A 26,868-nucleotide genomic window follows, 5' to 3' on the forward strand; every position below is an offset into this window, starting at 1 on the left:
GGCACACCAAAATTATTTAACTGTAAATTGATAAGGGATCAGGATCATTTTATACCCGTGTAAGTTACATTTTCAATTTTGACAGTTCATCTTATTTATATCTAACAACTATGATGTATAAGATATGTGTGTTGTTAGATACAAACCAATAAACAAGATTTGGTATAAGAATAACCTACCACAGTTATAAGGCCAGTGATATATTTTGCTAAACACACAATCAGAAACGAAATTTTATTCATCAGAACACCTTTATCTTAGCTTAAAATCTTCAAACTATGCATGTTGTTTCATCTTATTCTAAACATTCATACACTACACAACCTAGTGAAGCACCAAGACTTGTCCTCCTTCATTTCAATTATCTTGTTTGTTTTTCTTCTCAAGTGATCTCGATATCTTCAATGATTTTAGCTCATCTATCAACTGCATCAAGTTGTTGTATGAGGATCCACCTTCCTCTATAGTCTTCCTGGCAGCATCACCAAGTTTTCTTGCTCTCTTCCTCATTTCTGTGCTCTCTTCTTCTCTTCCCATGAACCGTACCACAGCTTTAGTGATCTCTTCCCTTCTCACCATTGGATCCTCACCCATAATGACCCAAAACTTGTTTTCTTTTGATCCCACTGGGACTCCAATCTTCAAGACATCAACTAGCAATTTCTCATTGTAAAATTGCTCTGCAAACATAGGCCATGTGATCATTGGCAAACCAGCACTCATGCTTTCAAGAATGGAGTTCCAACCACAATGAGTCACAATTCCTCCTATGGCAGGGTGGTTCAGTATGAGCAATTGTGGTGCATAATTCCATATGATGTAGCCCTTCTTGCTCTCTTTCATCCTTTGCTCAAACTCTTGCAGAAAACTGTCTCCATCTTCATCTCCATCTATTTTCCTAATTACCAAGATAAAATTATGACCAGAATTTTCAAGCCCGTGAGCAAGTTCAACAAGCTGAGGATGAGGGAGCCTGGTCAGGCTTCCAAAACTTACATATAACACAGACTCATTTTGCTTTGAGTTAAGCCAATTTAGCCACTCTGGCTCTTTTGCAAGTGCAAATTCTTGGCTGTGTCCATCATTTGCCTTTTTTTCTCCACCATCCCTATTAACCCAAGCTGAAACTGGTCCTACACTCCAAGATTTGATCCCCTTTATGTTCTTATGAAGTTGCACATAATCACTTTCAAGTTCTTGAAAACTATTGTACAGTGCCCCATAGCTTCTGCCCTCTGATTCAAACATTGCATCAAAATATTCTGTGAGTTTTTTATCACTCTTAGTCCTTACCCAATCTTCAAGCTGCAGAGTGGTCATCTCTATGCTATGAGGTAAACCAGGAATTGTAAACTTCTGAGTATCAGAGACTATGCTTTCATGTGGTTTATACTTTCTGACAGAATACTGGGCACAGGTTGAGAAGTAGCTTGAGCTGAAATAGTAAAGCCTTGGAATACCAAGTTTTGCAGCAGATCCCACTGTCCATGGATAAAACATATCAGTAACTATACAATCAGGTTTCAGATTCTGAAACTGAAGCTCAATTTGATCTTTAAGCATCATTATTCCCATACTAATTTTACGCAGAATTTCTTGGGAAGTGCCATCTTTGATGTTTTCAATCCCGTTAGGGAGACCAACTTGGGCTGCAGGGAATTGGATCAGTTGAGTTCTGATGGGATATCCACAACTGAAATCACTGTCTATGGCTTTTTGGAATATCAAAGCATTAGCATGGGTAGTGATAATGGTAACACTAACACCAAACTTGGCAAATAGCCTTGCTGTGTCTATCATGGGGTTCATATGGCCAGGGGTTGGATATGGAAGAAAAATGAGATTGAGTTGGTGGTGGGGTTGAAACTCCATTGCCATTGCAATCTATGAGAGAAGTCTTGGTCTCTGAGGGATAAAGAGAACGGTTTTCAAGCCTATGTCTGCAAACACAAGAAGAAGAAGAATATCAAAAGCAAACACAAGAGAACATTTCATTCTTTGCAATCACAGGATAGTCCTATAAATACTTGCTGGAAAAAGATAGTAGAAACCTACCTGGTCCAGAAAATTTCCTTGGAAACTCTTCCTTTTCTCACAACATATAGTGTGTTTGTGTGTGCGTGCTGTGTGCTTTTGGAGTGTGATGACAATCTTTGATTTGGGCTATGAATCAATTTTTAAGTGTATGCTGACCAATATTGACTATTAAAATATTGTAGAGCGTAAAGTTTCATATTTTCCAAAAACACAATCTATGTTCCTTAAGCAAGTTTCACGCCTTCAGTGTCATTTATTCTCTTTATATACCAATTGACTTTGAACAAGTATCATTTTGTGTTTGTCTTTTGATCATTAAGTCGGTTCTTGCTTTCTCCGTTGCTCTTGACATATTTTAGTTATTCGTTTCTGCTTTGTTCGGCTTGTGGGGTCAGTTTATTGTTTTGTTTTTATTGGCACTCTAACATGTTCCCCCTAGAGTGCAAGGAGAAATGTACAATGTTAATGGGTGAAAAACAAATGAGTTTCCAAATTAAGTATTTTGAACTAAGCAATTATTATTAGATCAAAAATTATATAATTGTTAGCAAGCTGATAATTCCCAGAAATAGAATTATTCAGACTTTATAGTATGTTTTATTGGGTTGCTTTATCCCTTCTTTTCCTTAAAAGTGTTATCATAAGAAAGACTGTTGAGGAATCTAAATGTGAGTGGATAAAAAGTCTCACATTAGTTAAGAATGGATTAAGTGAATATCATATAAGTGAAAGGACTCATACACCTAATGACTTAAGGTTTTAAGTTTGATTGTCATGTCATATCTTTGCTCACTTAACTCATGAATAACGATCTTTTTCCACCGTGAGCTCCTCTCGAAACAAATAATAGTTTTAACTGCTAACTATTATTTGGTTGCAACAAAGTTCAGTTTGTTAATGAACAGGTGAAGTTAGTTTAGTAGTTTTTTCAGTTGCATGTGATACACCATTCATGTACTTTTTTCAGATGCTCTCCTATATAAATAAGGATGAGCCACTGTGTTGTAATTCATTCTTTTCATACATGCAATTCATGTGTACTGCCATTTGCATGTGGAATTGTGATTATGTGATCCGATTGAGCAATATACTGACGCTCGGTCTTAATTTAAAATGGGGATAGATAACCCATTAATATTGAGCCTGTGGAACAATTTAAAATGTGTCCAACATTTCTAAGCCTATTATTCATGGACCCAAAAAAAAAGGGCTTTTACTCAAAGGCGAATGCCCAACTTGAGGACCATCATTCCCTCATTCTCTGTTATCATTTCAAACAAACAGTCCATATTTAAAACTACATGTTTGACTTACTCTTAAATATAATGGCCTGTAATTTATACTTTTATTGTTTGTAATTTTTTATTATATAATAGTATATTTTATATTATCATAATTTATAAAATAGATTATTAACACAATTTTAAAATGGGTTTGTTTTTTCTAAAGTTACTTTAGATAACTTTATCTAATGTTCTTGGAAACGACGTCGTTTTGGGACGGAAATCATGGTGTTTTTGTAATTTTAATTTATTTCAGGGTTATAATAGTCTTTATCATTCTAATTTTTTAATTCTTCAACCTCAAAACGACGTCGTTTCGATGAACATTAGACAAAATTGTCTAAAGTAACATCAGAAACTTTTTTCCCTTTTAAAATTTATCAACACAACAATAGACTATTAGTAAGCTAAGCATGAGTAGTGGTAAGCTACCATATGTAAAATTTACCCCAGAAAATTAGTGTACAAAACATTATTACTAATCAAGGATCTCTCTTAAATGTGTATGTAACCCGAGAGATCAAAGCCCATAAATATATATATATGACCATGAAGGAAGAAGGGTAGATCAATAGAAAAACCCATCACCTTCATCCATCATTATTTGTTAAAGAGGGGCATCTAGCTGGCTGTCCCAATAGGGAGGATAAGAGAGACAAGCTATGTCATTCATGTCATGTGAAGCCTTTTAATTGAAAAGCTACCAAAAACTATGGCCACAGTCCCCACTCTTTGTTTTCTTCCCATATTCCACACAAAACATTGCTATTGCATCAATGTTATTGTTCTTTTTTAATCAGCAAGTACAGTTAAATTCCTTTTGTAGATGCATAATGGTACATATAAATTTAATTCAATTAGATCACTTAAATTCAAATAGTGTTGTTACTCCAACAATTTTTTCACTAGATTTCTCTTTGTTGGTAGGGTAAGAACATAAGTGGGTTTATTGTTTATATTAGAGTGGGTCCATTTTGATGTGTTATGTCTTACCTTTTATTATCTAATGCACCGCACCCTTTGACATGATCTCAAAGCATGGAAGCTTAGCTTTCTCTCATTTGGCTCCCACTAATTTGTCATTGGTATCTGATGGAGAATTATTTGTGGGTGAGAAAGAAGGAGGAGGAATTCAATGGCAAGGACATATAATTATTCATTTTTCTATTATTATAACGCATCGCAAATTATATTTATGGAAAAAATGTGAGAGAAAAAGATAGATAAGGGAGGGGAGAGAGAGTGGACAAAAAAATATAAAGGTGTGGGTCGCACCTTTTTATGAGAGTGAAATAACACAAGTTGTGTCATTTAAAAGGATAAACATTCTTCCTTATATTTATTTTGTTTTATTATGTTAATTTTAAATTTATACCCTATGTAGTACCGATACTGACACGGGACACATGACACGATATATAATACCTCAAACTTAAGCATTTAATTGATTAATTTTAATTAAGTAATTAAGTATGTATTAGTGAGTAAAATTAAGTATAAGGCCTAATTAAGTGAGTTTGGGTCACTTTTGAGGTAAAAAGTGTACTCAGTAGAAATTAAGGGGTATAAATGGTGTAGGCAAAAGTACCCAAAATATAAAAATAAAAATGTAAATACTCCTAGAAAAATATTCCAGACCTATGGGTAAAGTTTGGTGACGAATGGAGTGGAATAGATAGGTGAACTAATACCCACTTAACTTATGTTAAGTGAAAAAGCAAACAAAAACCCAATTTCACCCCCCCCCCCCCCACACAAACCCGTCGAGCTCCAGAAGAAAGAAAAGAGAAGGAAGAAAGAAAGGAAAAGAAGGAGAAGGAGAGAAGGAGAAGGGGAAACCCTAGAGTGAGCAATCATTGACTATTTTGAGTGATTCCAAAGCCTTACACACTCCAAATCTTCCCCTCTTTCATAATCCTAGCTTGGTTTTGAGTGGGAGTCTTTGTGGAGTGGGATATTGTCCTCCAAAAATTCGACCCCTAGGAGAAATTGAGGTGTTGGTGGCTTCTACCTCCATGGGAGCTTGATGAACCCTCATTTCATTGTTGTGTGATCCTTGGTGGTAAGTTTCCACCCTTTTTCACACAAATTCCTTGAGTGCTTTGCATGATTTAGGTTTTGATGAATAGTGATTTAGGATTTTATGTTAATGTGAGTAGATTGGCTATGTTCAAGGAAGAATGAGGCTTAGAGTATGTTGTGAAAAATGCTAGGAATGACATTTAATCGGTAGAAATGAGTTTATAGTGTTATTTAGTATGCTTTGATGTTTGGAGAAATCTAGGCTTGGAACTATGGATTTCCTTGCATTGTTAGCATTGTTTGATTGTATTCCTTGTGTTGATAGGATTGAAGCAAGAGGACCAAGTGGAGTGACCAACCCTTGGGGTTGTGTGCAATTGAGGAAAACTCAAGAGGAAGGTAAACCTTTGGACCTTGGGGTTGATCCCATTGAGTGTTCCACCATACTCCATTGAGGAGAAATGGTAATGAGATGTGATATGTAATTATGATAGTAATTGTATGCTCATGCATTGATTCATGCATTGATACATGTTATGATTGATTGATGATTATTGGTTGATGTTTGATTGTTTAAGAGTAATTGAGGAATGGTTATAGAAGTAGCAATAATGAATGAGGTAATGGTTGAGGATTGTGATTGAGGTTATGAGTGATAGTATTATGATGAGGATGATTGGTAGGAACTTCCCTTTGAAACAGCCCTATATGGATCTCCATGTGGTTAGAGCCTAAGAGGAACAACCCTATGTGGATCCCTCTTGGAGGTTCCTAGATTGGGGAAAGGACTTCCCTTGGAAACAGCCCTAGGTGGATCTCCATGTGGTAAGAGCCTAAGAGAAACAACCCTTAGTGGATCTCTCTTGGAAGTCCATGTGATGCTTATGGATAAGAATGCGTTAAGCTATTATGATTATGTGTACATCGAAAGTGAACCTTAGGGTGGAGTGATCTCCAAGGACCTCTGGTTTACTGTGATATATTCGTATATCTCACCCCGTGTTGTGGGGCATCATTTCAGGTACTGATAGAGGTGAGGTTGATCGAGGCAAGAAGCATGAGTAGACTGTACCTGATAGCTGGATATTTTGAGTTGCATGCCATTTATAATTGCTATATGTATATTTTGATGTCACAATATGTATTTTGAGGGACTTAATGCATGATCATTGTAGTGATGAATGCCTTGTTGTAAATGGCTTATAGCTTTGATCATGTTCCTTTTGTAGCTAAGTCCTTTGGCATGTATATGAGATTTGTAATTAAGACATGATGTAATATTGTAATTAATGGAGATGTACGTATGATGAAATGATATGAATGCTTCTCTTGTGTATGAGTACCTTGAAAGATTAGAATCCATGTAAAAATAAAGATATCCTATCTTGTGGTCCATGTTTCATATCTTATATGATAGATTTGGACCCTTGTGTCTTAATGGAAGTTGTAGATCTTCTTCTTGGCTTTCCAATGAGACCAAGATTGTACAAATAGGAGTTGTATAACTAAAGTTATGGATGAAATACCAAAGGAGGTCAAATTGCCCTATGGAGGAGGCTTAAGCCTGAAAATGGAGGCTTAAGCTCGCTCAGGGGGCTTAAGCGCCCTGATGCACCTGTGATGGCCAAAAACTCTCTGCCGGTGGGCGCTTTAGCGCCCTGGAGCGCGCTTAAGCGCCATTGGTGGCCTAAAAATCCCATTTTCCTCTGCCTTTGGGCGCTTAAGCGCGCTCTGCCGTGCGAAAAATTGGGTCGTGGAGGGCGCTTAAGCACCCTCAGCGCGCTTAAGCGCGCAGCCCGTTTTCAGCATACACATGATTTAGTAAAATTGGCATAACTTGAGCTATAGAGCTCCAAATTGGGTGCGGTTTGAACCTACGCGTAGCTAACAAAGAGATCTAAAACATAGTGTGAGATGAGAACTGTATAGTAAGTAAAGGAATTCCAATTTAAGAAAAAGTGAAGAGAGTTTTGTAGTGAACTCGAACCAAATGGTAATATGATGTTAAGCTTAATTTATTTTGTTCCGCAACGTAATGTGGTTATGATCACACAATAGGGCATTTTAAATTCGGCATGTTTTAAAAAGAAAAATTTAACCGGATTTTAATTGAACCCTTGTGATTGTAGCTGCGCTTAATATCATAAAGCAATGTTAACGTTCCGGGTGTACAACGGGGCGTTACACGATACGACACGATACTTCGACACGTTAATTCTAAAAAATGTTAGATTTCGACACGTTAGGACACGTTTTGATATTAAATAATATTTTTAATTTATGTAGTGTATATTATATTTAATATTCAATAATTTAATAAAAAAATAAAACTAAACTTATAATATTTATCAAATTTGCAAAGAAACATAAGATATCCTAAATATTTATATTAAACTCAATAAAATGATAATCGTAATCCCACAAATCTAATAGTTGGAACTAAAAACTCAACACAACAAAATGTTTGAACCTTTTTTGAATTTCTATAACGCGTGTTGAAGTGTCGGGAAATGTTGGAGTGTCGGAGAGTGTCAGAAAGTGTCGGACACGACACGTCAGGGTTTTTGAAGTGTCGGTGCTTCATAGTTTATACCTTTCATATTATTATTCTTACATAAATTTATATCTATTTTATTATCTTTATATAGTTATTATCATATTCTTTCTTGGGAAAAGTTCAAAAACTCCATATGATTTTGCTTTAAATCATTTACACTCCTATGTTTTTTTTTGAATTACTTATCCCTTATAATTATTTCCATCCAAACACATTATTAACACAGTTACAAACTAAAGTATTCTATCTATTTAACCTTTCTTAAAAGAAGAGAATAGATCGAGTACAAAAAAACTAAAAGAAGAAATAAGATCAAATATGTTGAAAACTTACAACACGTATACAAAAATCTAAAAAAAAATAATAATAGAAAAAAAATCAAATATATCTAAATAAAAAAGAGTCTGATTGATCGTTTTATCCCCTTTTAAAATTAATTTATCATATATCCTTATTTGACCAAAGTTTGGCCAAACCACTAAAATAATAATTTTTAGCCGCATTCAAAAATCGTAGCTAGCTTGCTGAAAAACCATGGCTAATATAAGTGGAGATATAAATTGAATATATATTTAAGAAAAAAATACTTGGTGATATATCATAACAACTATTTTCTCATATTAAATTTCTATAAAATGAAAAGGCACATTTGTTTCTCAATAATATATTTTTTATTAATTTCATATTTTTAAAAAAATTTAGTAACTGAATTTAATATTATTATTTTTTGGTACATAATTTTTTAGCCAAATAGGTATATAATTTCATATTTTTAATTATAAGAGATATTATACTTATTTGGCTAAAAAATTCTGTTAAAAAGATATAAAATTCAGTTGCTAAAATTTTTAAAAAAATAGGAAATCAATAAAAATATATTTTATTTGGATTAATGTTAAATAATTATACATTATATGATACCATTTAAGAATAAATCAGTGAAAATGCTGATTGAAAATAACTTATTAAAATCTATATTTAGAAAAAAATAAATAGTAATAAGTTTTAAATAAATTTAATTCTCTTTTAATAATAGTGGAGAATATGGAGATAATTAAATCTTAAATAAGGACAATAGTAATAAGTCGTATATATACAAATTCATTGTACAAAAAAAATACTAATTGATTGATGGATGTAATATATATACATGTAAGTTGTAAATATTACATCCCCGTAATAAAAAATTACCGAGAAAAATGTGATTTTACATCTTATAGAATTCTAGTATGCAAAAAAAAATTGTTATAATATATCATCAAGTATTTTTTTTAAACATATGTTCAATATATATCTCCACTTATATTAGCCATAGTTTTTCCGTAAGCTATTTGGACGTGGTTAAATCCATTTTTTTAAAAGTTTGATCAAACTTTGGTTAAATATAGATTAATATATAGTTTAACAAGAGTGGCATCTTGACATATAGCATGAGAAAATAGAAAAACCGATAAATTTAAAAGGGGGGGTAAAACGGTCAATCAGCCTCAAAAAAAAAATTTGAATGAGGATAAAAAAAAAGATCAAATATGTTGAAAATTTATAACAATGACGAAAAAGACTAAAAGTAAAAAAAATAAAAATATGTTATCAAAAAAAAAAAAAAAAAAAAAAAATAGCCTAAATAAAAAAAGAAAATAGACTTAAAACAAAAAAGAAAAAGAAGAAAAATTAGACCTATGTTGAAAATTTACAAAATTGAATTTTTTTTTTCTTATTTTTTCTTCATTTTTTTTACCATGAAAAGAAAAGATTAAAAGTGAACTCGGCGGTTCAACCCACCAACCCGTCAAAACAGGGCGGTGTGGATTACATACCTTAACCCACCCCGTCAAATAACGGGTTAAAACGAGTTATAAGCGGGGTGGGTATTAATTATTTTTTGAATTTAAAATTATAAAAAATATATTTTTGTCATTAATTTTTATTCTGAAACTACAAACCAACCTTTGGAGAAACTTCACGGAGTTACATATATCTCATTCACGTAAATATTGTGAGGTATGTGAAGTACCTACGTAAATAGCATTGAATAAAGGGTTTGATATTTGTCATTTTAAATAATATAAGTCATATCATTTTAGTAGAGAGATAGACATAAGGAATGAAAATTATGGGAGAGAAAGTGAGTGATTTTTTTTACTTTAAATTTTATATAAAAAATATTATTTTGTGTCTATCTCTCTCTTAAAATGACATAATTTTATGTTATTTAAAATGACAAATAATTTTCCCTTGAAAAAATTATGGACTCATGACTTTTGCGATAAAAAAAAGGTTATAAAGTTGAATTTTTTAACATTAAAAATCATTAATGGATAGCATTGATAGTTTAATCAAAAATAAAAACGTAAATAATTATTGAAGGGTTCATTTTAGAATTAATATTACTTATTGTTTCCATTGAAAGAGTTGTTCTGCATTTTAGTATAGACATGTGTCATTTTTTTTATTTGCAAAAATTTTAATAAAAAATTATAATATACGGGCTAACTCCCAATCTAAAAAATTATTTTGATGGGTCAACCTCCCAATCTAACAATTTTTTGATGATATACGGGCTAACTCGTCATTCACCTTAAAGCGGGATGAGTTAAATTTTTCAACTCATCATCTAATGACAGATCAACCCACCACGTCCCGATTTTAACGAGTTGAGGGCCGATTGGCCTGTTTGCCACCTCTAAATGCGGGGAGCGAGGCTAAAGGCCTAAAGGCTTAATTATTCCACTTCGAATTCACTGTTAATCAAAATTGATTTTATAAATTGGAAAAAAATCCAAAATCAAATTTGCAAACATTTCCAGATTCCTCTTAGCGTTAGTGGATGGTTATTGAACTAAGTAACCAACCAAATAAAGCATTTGAAGTGTGCCATTGCGCAACTGGTTGTGCTGATTCAATAATATGCCAAAAGAATTGCCATTGGTAGTCGCAGTCTGGTACCACGTGGTTAGGTTCGGTTTTTTTTGGTGACAATGTTAATTCAACCTTATCTTTAAGGGATTAATGTTTTTATATTATAGAAAATAATTTTATTTCCTGCACACATAAAATATATGAAGCTCATATTTTTTTTTTCTCTTTTCTATTCACATGAGCCCTAAGTGTATGAGATAAAATTATCTCTTAGAACATGAGAAACATTAATTCTTTTCTTTAAACAACCATTGGTCCCTCTTAGTGCCTATTTGGATAATCTCTTTTTTAAGTTGGAAACTACTTATAAGTAGAAGTAGGCCAAATAAATTTTGAGAAAAGTTCTTATAATGAAAAACTCTTTTTTTATAATGAAAAAAAAAACTAAAAGCCAAAAGCTTCTAAGAGAAGTTTTTTTAAGTTCTTATCAATTTTTCTTGAATTATGTGTTTTTTTTTTTAAATGAAGAACTATGGAGATAGAGAGAAGGAAAATTTTCTTGAAATATGTGTTTTTAAGCTAAAATTACTATGTAATCACCAAACAGCTTTTAGTTTATTATTTTAAGTTTTTTTTAACTTTATCTTATAAGTAGGTTCTAGTTTATATAAAAAAAAAAATCCAAACAGATTCTTAATTTGCCTTTTTTTTCTTTGCCTAGACACACTAATAAATATGGGATATGATCCTTTGACATCAGTGTCAAATTTAAAATTTGACATCTCATCTGAAATCTGTTAGATCAAAACAGATCAATGGTGTCACATGCTTACAAATGAGAGGTATTGATCTGACGACTCTCAGATGAGGTGTCAAACATTAAATTTGACCTTGGTTTTAAAGGATCCCGTCTCAATAAACATTGTATATTAATTGGATATTTACATAATTTACTAAATTAACTATAATTTACTTTTTTTCAAAAAATTATTACGATTTTTATACCAAAAGATTTGCAACTTTAGTCTCTTTTAAAAAAAAATCATACTTTTATAAAAAAAAATATTATTATTCTAGACCGATCTCACAAGTCCAGTCCATTGCACTAGCTGGTAAAGTCTATATAAGGGCTTAAATCTCTTTATTCTAAAGTGAGCCAAATATAGTCTCATCACATTAAATATCATTCTTCATGCACACCATCTCATACACTAAATTAGAAGTTCTTGCCATTTAAGGGCAAAACGGTTATATGACTCTTTCTTACTTCTCATTTTAAAATCTTCTCCCCTTACGTATACACATCTTCTATCAATAAAGAGATAATTTTTGCACATCAAGTCTCACACTTTAGCCATAAGAAATACCGTGCCCAACACTTACACCTATTAAGTTTAGGTATGGTGACTCTCAGCCTTTGCTTGAGACACATAGCTATGGTGACTCTCCTATTAAGTTTAGGTACATCTGTTTACTTCATTTTATATTGACATACTAGAGGTTGTTTGTATGGACTTTTGAAAAAAGTCCTTTTTATCACTTCCTTATTTTAAAAGTATTTTTTATAAAAGTTACAGCTATTTAGATTTTTTTTTAAATATTTGTTTTTCGAAAAAAATATTTGACTCTTGACTTCTGCTTTTCTTAAAAGCTAAAATTTTTAGCTTCCGAAAAAAGTAGGTTTTTGACTTTTTTTATGACTTCTGCTTTTTTTAAAAGCAGGCATCCAAACAGACTTTTTTCGAGAAGTGCTTTTTTTTATTAAAAAAAACAGCTTTTAAAGAAAAAAAAAGCCCATCCAAACAGGCTCATATGCCCCTCCGAGAGAAAGCGTTTCATTTCCACCACAGCAACCATTCATTTCCATCACATAGCAGCAGATTTATATAATTTTGAAAATACCACAATATATATTACATAATTATATTTTTGTAGTTTTTAAAAATAGTATAAATTATATTAACAGCCAAACGTGAAAAATGCATCCATACTTGAATATATCACATTCTCCCTAAACTTACACCCACTCAAACAGCTTTTTTTGTTTATTTAACGTGCTAGTTTTTCTAATTTAACAAAAAAACTTAAAATGCATTTGAATAATATTTCAAAAAATTAATTTTACAATACAACTTTTTTCCGAAGTTTTTTTTCTAACTTACGAAAAAAAGTATTAAAACAATTTTTGTATGCATTATATATAGACCTTTTGTAGTTTATATATTTATCTTATTTTTAGGAATTAATATTTTTTTCTGCAAATTAGATATAATTTTATCTTTTGCGATGGACTTCACTTTTTCTCTTTCTCTCCTATTGGCTCCATCTACTTTCATGTTATTGGAGGGGATAAAATTATTTTTAACTTGCAAGAAAAACATTAGACCCTATTTTTTATACATATTTTTAGTTAATTTAAAAATACAAATAAACGGATAATATCAGTTAAACTAAATTTTTGATTACATTTTTTATTTATTAATATATAGATGTATACATAAGTGATTTTTTGACTTGCGTCTGGCTTAACGAATATGCGTGAATATGCGTGATTTGATATAAATATAAAATCATTTTTTAATGTAAAAAATATTTAAGTTTATATAGTTTTTTTGAACAAATTTAAGTTTATATAGTTTAATTTGTATTATATAAATAAATATTTTTATCTTCAAAATAAAGAAAATTTAAAATGAAATATATTTCTCGTATTGTATGAGAATATTTTATCTCATTCACACGAAAAAAAAGGGGTGAGATTCACTTTTATCTTCTCTTTCTTTTTCCCTTAATATGTCTCACTCAATACTCACACTTCTATGTGTCCATGAGACCAAGGTTGTTGAATCGGAGTACCTATCATGTGTCATTTGACCTATTTTTTTATGACTTTAACGTTTCTACAGTGAATGTAGATAAGTTATCTACATTCACTTTCAAAACGACGTCGTTTTGAGTTGAAAGATTAAAAAATTATAAGTAGAAAGACTATTATAACCTTTAAATAAATTATAGTTACAAAAATACCTTGATTTCCGTCCTAAAACGATGTTGTTTTAGAAATGTAGGTAAGTTATCTATAATGATTGCAGAAAAAACGAATCCATTTTTTTATATTGTGTATTGTCAATCATATCCAATTGTAAAATAATAAAAAATAATTTATAAATATATGCTAAAATATTTATTTAATTATTTTCTTTGTTAATGTAGATTTTTCATATTGACTTTTGAGTTTAGAATACAAATCAAATCTTTATTTTCTTTTACTTATTAATAATAATTGTTTAGATTTTTTTAATTTAAATTATAAAACGAAATTTTTATTTCTTTTTTTATATATATAATTATAAATTTTGATTAACTTTTTTATCATATAATACACAATATCATCTTATACACTTTTCAATATATCTCATTATACGATTCGCAACGTCTGTGAATCGTATTATATCGTATGAATTTTAATGATACTAATAATTATGTATCAAGACAATTTTCTTTAATATTATACGAGAAATGTATTCCCTCTTATATAAATTAATTTTTTCTTTTTGTTTACCCAAGTAGCTCTGAACACTGAACTGATCCATTCCATTGGACATTGGTCGTACAACAACCAATCTCTTTTCAAAACGAAACACACGTGAAGGGTGTGTCGTCGCTCTCCTCATCTGCCCTTCCGATGAGCACCGTTTTGCAGACCCAATCCAAAGCATAGGGCACAAACCCAAACGACGTGCCGTGCGCTGGAGGAAGAAGGGGTGTTTTAGGCATTTCATTTATGCAACGGCTAAGTCACAGTCTTTGTTATGTTGAAATAAATCTTTCGTGCTATTGATGCATCAAGATTCAGTACATCTTATCAATGAAAGTATTACACATCATAGGAGAGAGAAAAAATTTGGCAGAGAAAAAAAAAATTTAATTGACATGTAGTATTTTTATTGATGAGATATACTGAATCTTTGATGCAACAGTAACACCAAAAATTTATTCGTTCTGATTGATTCATTCCCTTGTCAGTTGTCACACGCGTCTTTAACCCGTGACACCACCAACCAATAGCCTGTGACTCGGTCACGTGATCTCTAAATTTTAAAATGGGTCATAATAAATTTTTTATGAGTTTATTTTTTTTGCAGTAAGATTAAAATGATATCATTTTTAAAGTAAAAATTAAGATATTTTTGTAATTATAATTTATTTCAGATTTATAATAGTCTTTCTTATTATAATTTTTTAATCTTTCAACTCAAAATAACATCATTTTAAGAGTGAATATAAATAACTTATCTATATTAATTATAAAAACATTAAGTTTTTTTTTATATATCATCAATATGTTAATTGACAATTCGGTTAGCCCAATTTGACCAGATAGAATTATATGAGCAGTAAATTTCGTCCTATTAAATTTTTAATACAATTACGTTCTCGGAGGCTCAAATTTAAAATCACTAATTGAACTAAAATAACTCTTTATTAGTTGATTTGGTGGTTAATAATGAAACTTTTTAAGTTGAAGTTTCTGACTTCCATTTCTCTAATTATTGGCAAGTGTAACAATCTTGTGCCAGATTTTCGCTCTCACTTAACTAATAAGGATCAAAATTAAGCTCGTAACGTGACATTTTATTTTGGATATTGTGTTACTTTTTTTTTTTTTGGTAAATAGGATTTTGTGTTACTTTTTTTTAGTGCATACCCAACTAGGGTCTCAAAAGTCAAAACCTTTTGGAACCTCTTTTGTAAGTGGGTATTCAACTTTACTTTTGATGGGAATCCAAATTCGGACGATGACTTACAATTAACTCTTCATATCAAAGGCCCCCTCAGTAAGGGTTTAGTGGGAACCTCCTTTCCCATTATGATTTCTTATTGCTCTTGTTTTCTTATGACTAGCTATTGCCATTTCTAACTTTGTATTATATTACGAGCTAATAATAGTTAAATAAATTTTATTATTACAATTTTTCATACTCAAAAGGAAAATTTATTTGTACCATTTTTTTTAATATTACTTTAAAAAAATTTGTCTAATGTTCATCAAAATAACATCGTGTTGGGGTGAAAATCACGGTGTGTTTGTAATTTTAATTTATTTCAGGGTTATAATAGTCTATATCATTCTATTTTTTTAATCTTCCAAAAGTAACATTAAATACTTTGTTCTCTTATAAAAATTATAATTTGATTAATTTATAATTAAATTATACTTTGATTAAATTATAAAAATATACTGTGTGTTTGGACTAGTTTATAATTAAATTTTTTGTTAAGAGGATTTTTTTTTTGGAAAAAAAATGGTTATTTCCTTACATTTAATTTACTTGTTTTTAACGGCTCAAATATTTAATAAATTAAAATTGTTAAATATAAATATAATCAATGATCAAGATTGAGAGTGTAACTTATACTGATATAAAATGATCATAATCTTTAATATTTATTAAAATATTATATAATAATTAAGGGAATGATCTTCTTGTTTTACATGAAAAAATGCTATACACACAATACATGAGTGAGGTCAAAAAAAATAAGAAGATAAAAAGATCAAGATGAAATCCATTCATATATTATGTGTGTAGTATAAAAATATATTTTTATGTAAAATGAAAAAATTATTTTTTAATAATTAAATGAATAAGATAAAAGTAACTGATTTATTTCTACTTGAAAAAGGAAACATGGGAATGCAGAAGGAACCAGAATATCACAGAGACATACAGAAAAAAACAATTGGTTTAGCGTGCGTGGAATGACCCAACTCCCAACAGGTCAGGGGTACCTGCACTTTCTTTTCACATACTGACACTCTGAAGTGTGAACCCCATCCCTCAGGGTTTCTTCTTTCGGAACTAATCACCTTTCGCAATTGGCATATTATACCCTAAAACGGCGCAATATTATTATTATTATTATTATTATAAATTTTATAAGAGTTATGTTGTAGGAAAAGTGATTGTGTAATGTTATAGAGATTCGTTTTGCGTGCCGTAATTTTTTTCTTCAAAGAGTGTGCGCCAACAAAATGTTGTATGTGTAGAAAAGTTTGTTGTGTCATGTTAAATGACAAATGCAAACTCTATTTATATATAAGAGCTGAGCGGGTGGATGTGAGAATATATATTCAATCTCCCAATATCATTTTAGAAAAGTTTAAAATCTTAATCATGATCCGTCCGAATATGATTACTCCCATAAAAGATATATCTAAGTTTATTTACAAAAAAATTAATAATTAAAAATTACAATTCACAAGCAAGAAAAACAAAGCACACTAAATAAATATGAGAGATTAATATTTCTTATATTATAAAAGATAATTCTATCTTCTACAAATACATAAAATTCATATTTTTATTTTCTCTTTTCTTCATATAATTTCACATAATTTTACACACTTTTACAAGATACAATTTACAACATAATAAACATTAATTTCTAAATATAATTCCATAAAATTTTCAACGTATCTTTTGAGGCATATTGAGTTATTGACTATTGAGGCACAAAATATTGAAGCATCCTTGTAATTTAAGAAACTCTGGGGTCCAATTTCGAATAAAACAGGAAACGAGACAACTGGCTACTGCCACTTTCCTTATCCACGCAGCCTAATCCGCTACGCTTTTTGCTTTCCCAGTGCAACCGGTTATTCCGGTTACCACTCTACCCCACTACAATCCTCTTTATCTCGCTTTCTCTGCTAAACCCACTACGCCACCATTGCTGAGTTACATCCACCGAGTCATGAACTCGCTCTTCTCTTCTCCATAAACATACACTCACACACACACAAAACTGCATTCTCTTCTCTTATTCTTTAAGAAACCATGAATTCCCGTTTTGCCCCTCGCTTTTTCCCAATCACTACCACTGAACCAAAACCCCTAATCGGTGGCAACCACACATCAGCACGATTCTGCTCCCGATAATCAAAAATCAAATTTCTCGTCATTTATTTTAATTTTCACCATTTTTTTAATTATTAATTTTTCTGTGAAGATAGAAAGAGGTGCACAGTGACTACCATGGAACCTGCCGCAGGCAAGCCCGGCTCTCTCCGGAACTATCTTATACGGTTACTCATCTTAGGCGTTTTCATCATTGGCGTCCGTTTCGCTTACGTCATTGCCGTCGCCGGCGAGTCCTGCAACGTCGGCGATTTCTGCTTCTTCTCTCTGCCGGAAACTCTCAGCCTCGCCATCGCTGGCGCCGATTCCGGCCACCTCGCCGTTGAGTCTGATTCCGGCGGTGGTTCCGCGCTGCCGGAGGTTTACACCAGCAAGGACTGGATCAACGGCGTCCGTTTCTACTCGTCCGTGTTCCAGGATCTTGTCGCCGGCGGTTTCCTCTCGCCGGAGTCGAAGTCGCTGTGCGTGGAGACTCCGACCGGGCGCGACGTCTTCGCGCTGAGGGAGATCGGCGTCCGAGACGCCATCGGGATAGCGAGGAAGGCGGCGAAGCCGCTGGTAAAGTTCGGGAGGGTAGACCGGATTCCGTTCGGCGATGGCACCTTCGACTTCGTGTTCGCCGGCGAGGGAATATTCGAGAGGTCGGCGAAACCATCGGCATTCGCCGCGGAAATAGCCAGGACCCTGAAACACGGAGGGTTCGCGGTGTTCCATTTTACAAAACCTAAAGATACGTATAGTTTTAATTCATTCCTTGATTTATTCAATTGTTTCAGAGTAGTGAAGTTGCATGGCATAGAAGGGTTTGACTTATCAATGCCTTATATACATGAAATTGTTTTGAAAAATGAGTGTGGTGCTGGTGCTGGTAAATTTGATGTTGAAGATTCAAATGGAAAGTGTTATGTTCCTGGGTATAAGCATGATTTGGTTAGGAATGCTGAGCCTTTGATTGTAGAGGAGCCATTGAAGCCATGGATTACTTTGAAAAGGAATGCAAAGAACATAAAGTACCTTACTTCAATGGCTAATATAAACTTTAAGGATAGGTATTTGTATGTTGATGTTGGAGCTAGAAGCTATGGCTCTAGCATAGGGTCATGGTTTAGGAAACAGTATCCTAAGCAGAACAAGACATTTCATGTTTATGCAATTGAAGCTGACAAGACATTTCATCAGGAGTATGGATTGAAGAAGGGGGTCACTTTGGTTCCTTACGCTGCGTGGTTGAAGAATGAGACCTTGGCGTTTGAGATTCATCGCGACCCCGGGGAGCACGTTGAGGTTAAAGGGAGGGGAATGGGTAGGATTCAACCTTTGCAGTCTTCTGGGGAGTTTGATGGTGAAGTGGAAAAGATAAGGGGATTTGATTTTGCTAACTGGTTGAAGAACACTGTTTCGAAGAATGATTTTGTTGTGATGAAAATGGATGTGGAGGGTACTGAATTTGATCTGATTCCGAGGTTGTTTGAAACTGGGGCTATCTGTTTGGTAGACGAGATTTTCCTTGAATGCCATTATAATAGGTGGCAGAGATGTTGCCCTGGGCAGAGGAGTTCAAAATATGAGAAAACATATGACCAATGCTTGGAGCTCTTCAATTCTCTTAGACGAAGTGGAGTTCTTGTTCATCAATGGTGGTGATTGCTTGATAGGTGAAATCCTATACTTCTTCTGTAACATTATTGTTTTTCTTTTGACCTTCTACATGTTTCTTCTTCAAAGTTTTCTTCCCCCTCTTATTTTTTTTTTACCTCAGACAATAGAGAAAATTACTGTGTTTCAAATTTCTTCCCTCGTGACAGTTGCAACTAAAGTTGAAATCATGTCTTTAAATCAACGATATTTGTTACACGAGCCTCTTCTTTTGCGTTTTTTAGATATAGAAATTGGTGTATGGATTTAGTAATCTCTTATTTTATTATCTCTGAAGATAATTTGATTGTTCCATTTTGTTACTAAAAAATTGGTTTCAGTGTATGGAAATTTAAATGTTGGGGCTCACTTGAAAGATAGTGACAGTTTTCTTTATGTTCCTGTCCTCTGGATAGGATGGTGTTGATCATTGCCATTATTGGAGAATAACGGTGATTTGTGAGACTTGATGTTATTTTCCTATACTCCTATATGCCTATTGCAGAGAATTCAATCTATTAATCTAGAGGCAAATGACCAACTTGAGTTTGTAGCAAATAGTTTTTTCGTTTGTTTTCTTGGTTTCCAGTTTATGTACTCAGTTAATTTCCCGTTCCTGATAATTGTTGATTATTTTCATACATCAATCAGTAATTAGTCCTAATCATACTTTTTTTGGGTTGTACTGAAGATGCAAGTACCTAACAATTACTCCTAAAAGTGAAATAGGAGGATAGGTGGCTTGGTAGAGGTCTGAGCCACTGAAAGCATTGTCACACCCATGTCTGGTGCTAATTGAAGTACTCTCTTACCCAAAATAGTTACATGATTTGTTAGTAGTTCTTGGGTGTTTTTTGCCCATGTCTTCAGAAACTCTGATTGTTAAGATGCGAGATGTCATTAATTAGCGCCACAATGTAAGACTATACAAGTGCTGTTTAAGTGGGGTCTATTCCATTAGTATGGTTGTTAAAAGGCCATTTTCATTTATAAGAAGGTTGTAAGCACTTACATAATTTCCATGGGACACCACATGGATATCAACGTTGCAACACAAACAAATTATTGTTCACATGCTATTTTCGTCATACTAAAATGTTAGTGTTAACTTGTTTTTTGAAGTGTCGCATCACTATTAAAAAAAGAAGAAGGAAAAGAATTGTGTACATTAATAGCTTATATCTTCCAATATCGATATCTTTCGTTCGACGAATTTGCAACTACAGTGAAATCAGTTTCATTGAATATTGTCTATTTGTTCAGTTCCTGAGCTCTCTAATATTATCTCCAATAATTTCTTTTCAACCTTCCTATTTAAAGATTTTTGGGAGAACATAGTAATTAATGGTTGAACAGATGATAAGCTGGAGTGCGTTTTATGTTATGGCGGTGGTGGTGGGATGCTGTAATGATGCTTTTAATATAGCATGATCTGAATGCTTTTCTTCATTGTCTTTTTTCTTTTCTCTCTTTACCATCGCGGTGGTTGGGATGATAGGTTCAAATGGCTTTAGACTGTAGCCACAGTGAGTCTGTGTGGGGCTCTGGCAAAGGCACCTAGTGGTTGAAGAAAGACTAAATGCACGAGAAAAGGATCGCAATGGGGTGACTTTCTATTATTAATTGGTGACAGCGAAAACACGTACCCAAATTATGAGTTGGGACTTAGCTGGATATTGATTATAATCAAGATTCCAGATTAATGTCAAGCACATGAATAAAATAAAGACAAAAAATAGAGGTAAAAATCTTGGCATCTTCTCATCATCTCTTGGGAGAAAGAAGGTGGTGGTAAAAGTGGTAAACCCCTCGTTGCAAAAAAGTTAGGAACATGTATTCTTCAGTGTAATAGCCATGAAATAAAGGTATCTAAGGGGTTCATGAATGTAGTTCTTTAAATCCGGGTCCAAAAGAACATGATGGCGCCAATAGTGAGAATTAGGCTTGTTTTGTTGCTAGATCCCTGGACATGTTGGGTCATCTGTGTTGGACCTGTTGGAGAGTTATGGGAAATAGGGTTTTGCAGGACAGTGAAGAGGTGACTTTTGTGTTTGGGATTTCAAGATTCTTTGCTTTCCCATGCATCCTTTTGATTTGAGTAGGGGTATAAATGCATTGGACTAGAGTAGGCTTTGGTTATGTTTATGTAAAATATTTTAAGTCTGACTTGATTTATTTGTCTAGAACATGCTATATTGTAGATTTGGCTTGGTTTATATCTAAAAATCAAAAGGCACGGCTTAGATTTAGGGACGGCAAAAATGAGCCAAATAACCTGTATAAAATGAGCTGGGTTGTGTTGGCAAAAATAAGCCGACAACCATAGACAACTCGAAAAAAGCCGAGCCATCTCGAGGGTCAAACGGATTAGCTCGCAGATTATCTTTTTTTATTTATTAAAAAAATAATGAGGGAGGCAGATCTGTTCAAAGAAAGTGAAAACTTGGGGTTGGATATGTGTTCGATTCCCGCTGAATGCATTCTTGGGGAGGGGGCTGAACCTTTAGCCATCACTGTTCCCCCGCACTCTGGATTAGTCTCATAGCCGGCTCAAAGAGTCGAAGCTCGTGGGGATACCGGAGGAAGCCAACTCGTCTCAAAGAGATAATTAGGGTTGGGTAACTCCAAAAAAAGAAAGTGAAAACTTTTTTTTATAATATAAGTTTATGTTTAGAAATTTTAATTATCTTATATTGTATTCGTTTTTTAAGCTTTAATATTATTTTTTATCTTACTTCAATTATCATGTTTTTTCATTTTTTTAGGCTATTTTTCCCCCCAATTTTTCGAGCCAACTCATGAGTCAACCCTAACTTGGCTCAGGACGGGTTAGTTTTTCTGGCTCATTTTTTTTTTAGCCAACCCCAACCCAGCTCTTTTTTCGGGTTGCAAATAGTTTGGGTTGGGTCGAGTCGGGTTGACCCATTTTGCCATATCTACTTAGACCTATATTAGACTATTTGACCAATCAAGTCTTCAATAAGTATCAAATTATATATATATATATATATATATATATATATATATAGGGGTAAGGTATTGTAACAATCAATTTGTGTTATTACCAATCAATTTCATCGTTAGATCGATTATGTTGATCCAACGGTTATATTTATTTTCATCTCTGTATGGATATGATTACTCATATTTAATGTGAAAGCATTAAATATGAGAAATCATAACCATACAAAGGTGGAAATAAATATAAAGTATTAAATATGAGAAATCATAACCATGCAAAGATGAAAATAAATATAACCGTTGGATCAACATAATCGATCTAACGATGAAATTGATTGGTAGTAATACTAATTGGTTGTTACAATATCCTTCTATATATATATATATGATAATTTTTTATTAATTAAAATTATATAAATAATTGTTTTATTTTATATTAATTAAAATAAATAATACAAGGGATAAGTTATTCTACCTCCCTTTTTTCTGCCTACTTTTGCCTATCACTCTAAAAGATCATTAGATCAGAATCTTAATTAACATTTATCTTTTTCTCTCCTCTTTAGATTCTGATCTAACAATGTTGGAGAGTGATAGAAAAAAATAGACAGAAAAAGATAGATAGAATAACCCATCACATAATACAATATAGACTGACCTGTAAACTTGTAGACCAAATTTTGTTAAATTAGTGTTATAGGCCAAATGTAAATCGAGCCGTTGGCTCCTGAATGATCGTCTAACGCATTTAGACCATAAACTTGAGGAGTGCATTTTCTTGTACAAAGACAAATCAAATATCAACTAAAATTTTATTTCTTAGTATAGGGTGTGGATTTGCTTTTGTTAAAGTATTGAATTTACAAACTGACCAAGGTTTACCAATCATTTGGAAAATTATTTACAACAGACTAATATATTTTCTTCTTAGGGTAACAAGTAGGGGTGCTAAATAAATTAAGGGTCTTTCAGGAGCCTTTAGCTCGGCTCGTGAAGACCTGGACTTATATATCTAAAATTGATTGTTGGAAGCAGGTTTGGACTTGTATTAAAGCTCGTTTAATAAAAAGGCCTCAGACTTCAATTCAAAAGCTCGGACTTAGAGCCTCTCAGACTGACGTAGTATATTAATTTTTATTTTATATTTTTATACTATTTTTAGTAGCCCTCACTCTCTCCTCAATCTATTTCACCCTATTTTATTGGTTAAACAAATTATTTTGTTCTATATTATGCTGTTTAGATATACATTAAATTTATGAATATTTATGAAATTACTAATGCTGTTGAATGTAGATTATGTTTGGACAAATTTTTATTGTCTTATATTTTTTAAACAGGCCAACGGGCTAAACAAGGCTCTTATTTTTTGTAAATAAATCAGGTCACAGTCCAATAATTATATTTATAACAAGTAACATGCTTGATCAGACTGACACATTTAAACACAGGCTTAGTCTTTTAAGACCAAAGCTCAGCTCGTTAACTCCCCTAATAACAAGCTAAATGCAGAAAACTTCTATAGGAGTTAAATTCAAAGCATAGTCACCAAAAAATAAAAAATTTAAAGCATAGGACATCTTTGTGTGGAAGCTGCTGTTGGCATCTTCAATGAATTTTTGTGATCAATTTTGGGGAAACCTCCACCAGGGTAAGTGCTACGTTCTCTTTCAACATCACTATCATGACATTATGAGGCTTCCACTTATCATTCTCTCAAACTGCCTAACTATTGCTATCTACGCGGAGTTTGCATCTGTTCGTTTTGGATTAAATTTGTAAGTGTCATTGTCCCAGTGACAATGATTTTTCATCGAATCAAAACTTGCGTATTGCATGTGGTCAAGCAATTACAAAAGCCAAAGGAAGAAAAGCAAAATTTAATCAAGAATCCTCGAATCTCAACCAGCAAATGTATCATAACACAAGTGTTGTATTATTAGGCAAGTGGGAACCATAGACATTTTTAACAAACCCACCCAGTTACCCCGTTATTATCCTCTAAATTGGGACATGAGATTTTAAAGCCAACCTTAAAAAATTTCCATTTTCTTCTATAGTACATGTGAATTTTCTGCTCCTTCTGGTCATGTTAAAAAAACATTATTTTTTTTTTTGTACATTAAAACATTATTTTAATGTAAGAGTGTGTTTGCACATACTCTAAAGAAAAATATTTTTATGATATAACTTTTAAATTTTGTTTTCATAAGCTACTTTTTCGAACTACTGAATAAAGCATTTAAATTGTTCATTTTGGGTTGTTTCTAAAAAAATCTTAATTATCATAAAAAATATTAAACATGTTTTTAATTAAAAAAAGTACTTCCATTTTTAAAAAGAAAAACCAACGACCCTAAATATAAACGGGCTTTAATATTTTTAAAAATATTTTAAACAGAAATTTACAAATTCGAAATAGTATTCTTAGCCAAACATGTTTAATACTTATTATAGTTCTTTAGAAACCGCAATAGAATAAGATTTGTGGGATTATTATGCATGGTTCATGCTAGTTTAATAGTCTATGGTGCCATTCTAACCGAAATCAAATGCATTGCTGCATGTTTATGTAGAGGATAAACAATGCACTGATATTTTTTAAATCTATCTCTATTCAAACATTTTCCTATAGCTGCAATAAGATAGTTGCTGTCATTTTCCTTGTTTTCTTATATATATTACTAGAATAGGATATTATGTCTATTTATTTTCATGCATATGCTGTCTACTCATATCTTATATCATAATCTCAAGAAAAGAGAGAAATTAAAAATATTAGTTAAGATTCTAATATAATTAGTATTAAAAATGAATAGGTAGAGTAAATATAATATCCTTTTTTTTTTTGCTTGCCTACCCCACTAAGAAAAAAATTAAAATAAAATAAATCAAGGTGTAATAGAATATTTGGCTGTTGATTATTGTGCAACTGAGCAAGTGGGATATAATGGATGTTTTTCACAAACCCACCCATTTTCTTGTTGGACCATTAAAGTTACAATTGCATGGTCCTACTGCATTATTCAATTTCCTTCCATATTATATGTTGAATTTCTATTGGTGATTTATCCATATGTTCAAAACCCATTAACCTCATGATTGCAATTAAAAGAAAAAAAATAACCTAATTTTTTATTTATTCGAATCACTTATCTTAATTTCGTGTTACTGTTCCTTCAATTAACTGAGTAAAGTTCGTGTTAAATCCAAACCAATACTGGTTTGGTTCTCAAATTTTGAGTCTCAAAGTCCTAATCTGATTGATTTCTTTTTTCAGTTTCTAAGCTTTTAAAAATCGTCCTTTTAAACTTTAATAATTTGGTCTTCATTTTCTTCTACAATTATTTTTTATTTATTCTGACATTCTCACCCTGTGTCCAAATCATTACTTAAATTATTTTTGTTATCCAACTTTGCTATTATATTTTAGATAATATCAATCTATATAATTGATTTAACTACTCCTTCGGATTAATGATAAGCAAGAAGTTAGTATTTTACCATACAACTAATAATTATTTTCAAAATTTTAGAATGAAAGAAAATTATAGATATATGTAGCTAAAATCCTAAAAAAAATTATCTTTTTATTTTAATCCAATGATTAAAATCGCACCAACCTATTGGATTAGTTTATTTCTGACCGCTTATAAATATTTCAAAAACTAAACCAGACTAACTTAATTAAATTTAAATATTTATTTTTGTAATCCCAAACCTAACTCAAACTAACCAGTAAACATTTTTAATTTACATTTTCCTAATATTTTCTTTCTTTCTTTTTTTAAGGTTCCATTTATACTTTTTATAGCCAAGTAGGATATGAATTTCTCATGTATTATTTAACATGATCATTATATCTAAAAAAAGTTAAGTTATTTAAGGACAAATTTATGTATATTCTAATATATTTTTTCTCTTATATCTTATCACAATTAATTTATCTACCAACAACTGAAATTATCTCACATAACATTTTCGTATTAACCCCACATAACATCATTTGCTAAAGTTTGACTTTGTTGAACTTCATCCTCGGACACAAGTGTACACAGACTTTGTAGTTGTAAGGTCACCCTATAATTTTAAGAGGTGCAGCTAGCTGAGAGGACATGCAGTTTGATATGATGTGAGCTCTCCACTTTGAAGTCATGCATGGATCGTTACACTATTCTCCTATTTATTTCCCAAGTCTTGGTCTCTTTACCTTACATTAATGCTTATATCTGCTTTTTCGGGTATTAATTGGTAAAGTAATTATTCTGTCAACATAGAAGACGAGACTCGTGTGTGGGACAAAGTAACACATTTGGTTAAAATTAGAAGGGAATTGCTTTAAGGGTTAAATAAAAATATTAAATAAAAAAGATTTATTCTACTTTATGTATAAATTAAAATAATAATAATTAGTACTTTTTAAAATAAATTTTGATAAAAAGTGATTTGGAAGCACTAATTAAGGAGTATTTGATAAAGAATATATAATACAAAAAAATATTTCTGCGCAGATAAATTATTTGCATTTATTTTTAAAACAATGTCGTTTAAGATTGAAAGATTAGAAAATTATAATTATAAAGACTATAAT

General features: G+C 31.9%; 2 protein-coding genes across 2 annotated transcripts; one reads left to right on the forward strand and one right to left on the reverse strand.

Moving 5' to 3' along the window:
• On the reverse strand, positions 1 to 2,255 carry LOC133305895 (soyasapogenol B glucuronide galactosyltransferase-like). Its single transcript, XM_061506146.1, has one exon. It carries the CDS (start codon positions 1,876 to 1,878, stop codon positions 358 to 360), a length of 1,521 nt encoding a protein of 506 aa, XP_061362130.1. The 5' UTR covers positions 1,879 to 2,255; the 3' UTR covers positions 1 to 357.
• A 15,251-nt stretch (positions 2,256 to 17,506) lies between these two features.
• Positions 17,507 to 20,129, forward strand: LOC133305898 (uncharacterized). The gene is made up of 2 exons (XM_061506150.1): positions 17,507 to 19,336; positions 20,008 to 20,129. Exon 1 carries the CDS (start codon positions 17,799 to 17,801, stop codon positions 19,323 to 19,325), a length of 1,527 nt encoding a protein of 508 aa, XP_061362134.1. The 5' UTR covers positions 17,507 to 17,798; the 3' UTR covers positions 19,326 to 19,336; positions 20,008 to 20,129.
• Positions 20,130 to 26,868: the final 6,739 nt, after the last annotated feature.

This window comes from Gastrolobium bilobum, unplaced genomic scaffold (assembly GCF_033153095.1).
Source record: "Gastrolobium bilobum isolate Gb01-03AN ecotype WA unplaced genomic scaffold, APGP_CSIRO_Gbil_v1 utg12810, whole genome shotgun sequence".
NCBI classification, from domain to species: Eukaryota; Viridiplantae; Streptophyta; class Magnoliopsida; order Fabales; family Fabaceae; genus Gastrolobium; species Gastrolobium bilobum.

Excerpts from the sequence above, each read along its gene's own strand:
- LOC133305895 (XM_061506146.1), bottom strand. The coding sequence starts at position 1,878 with ATGGCAATGGAGTTTCAACCCCACCACCAACTCAATCTCATTTTTCTT.
- LOC133305898 (XM_061506150.1), top strand. The coding sequence starts at position 17,799 with ATGGAACCTGCCGCAGGCAAGCCCGGCTCTCTCCGGAACTATCTTATA.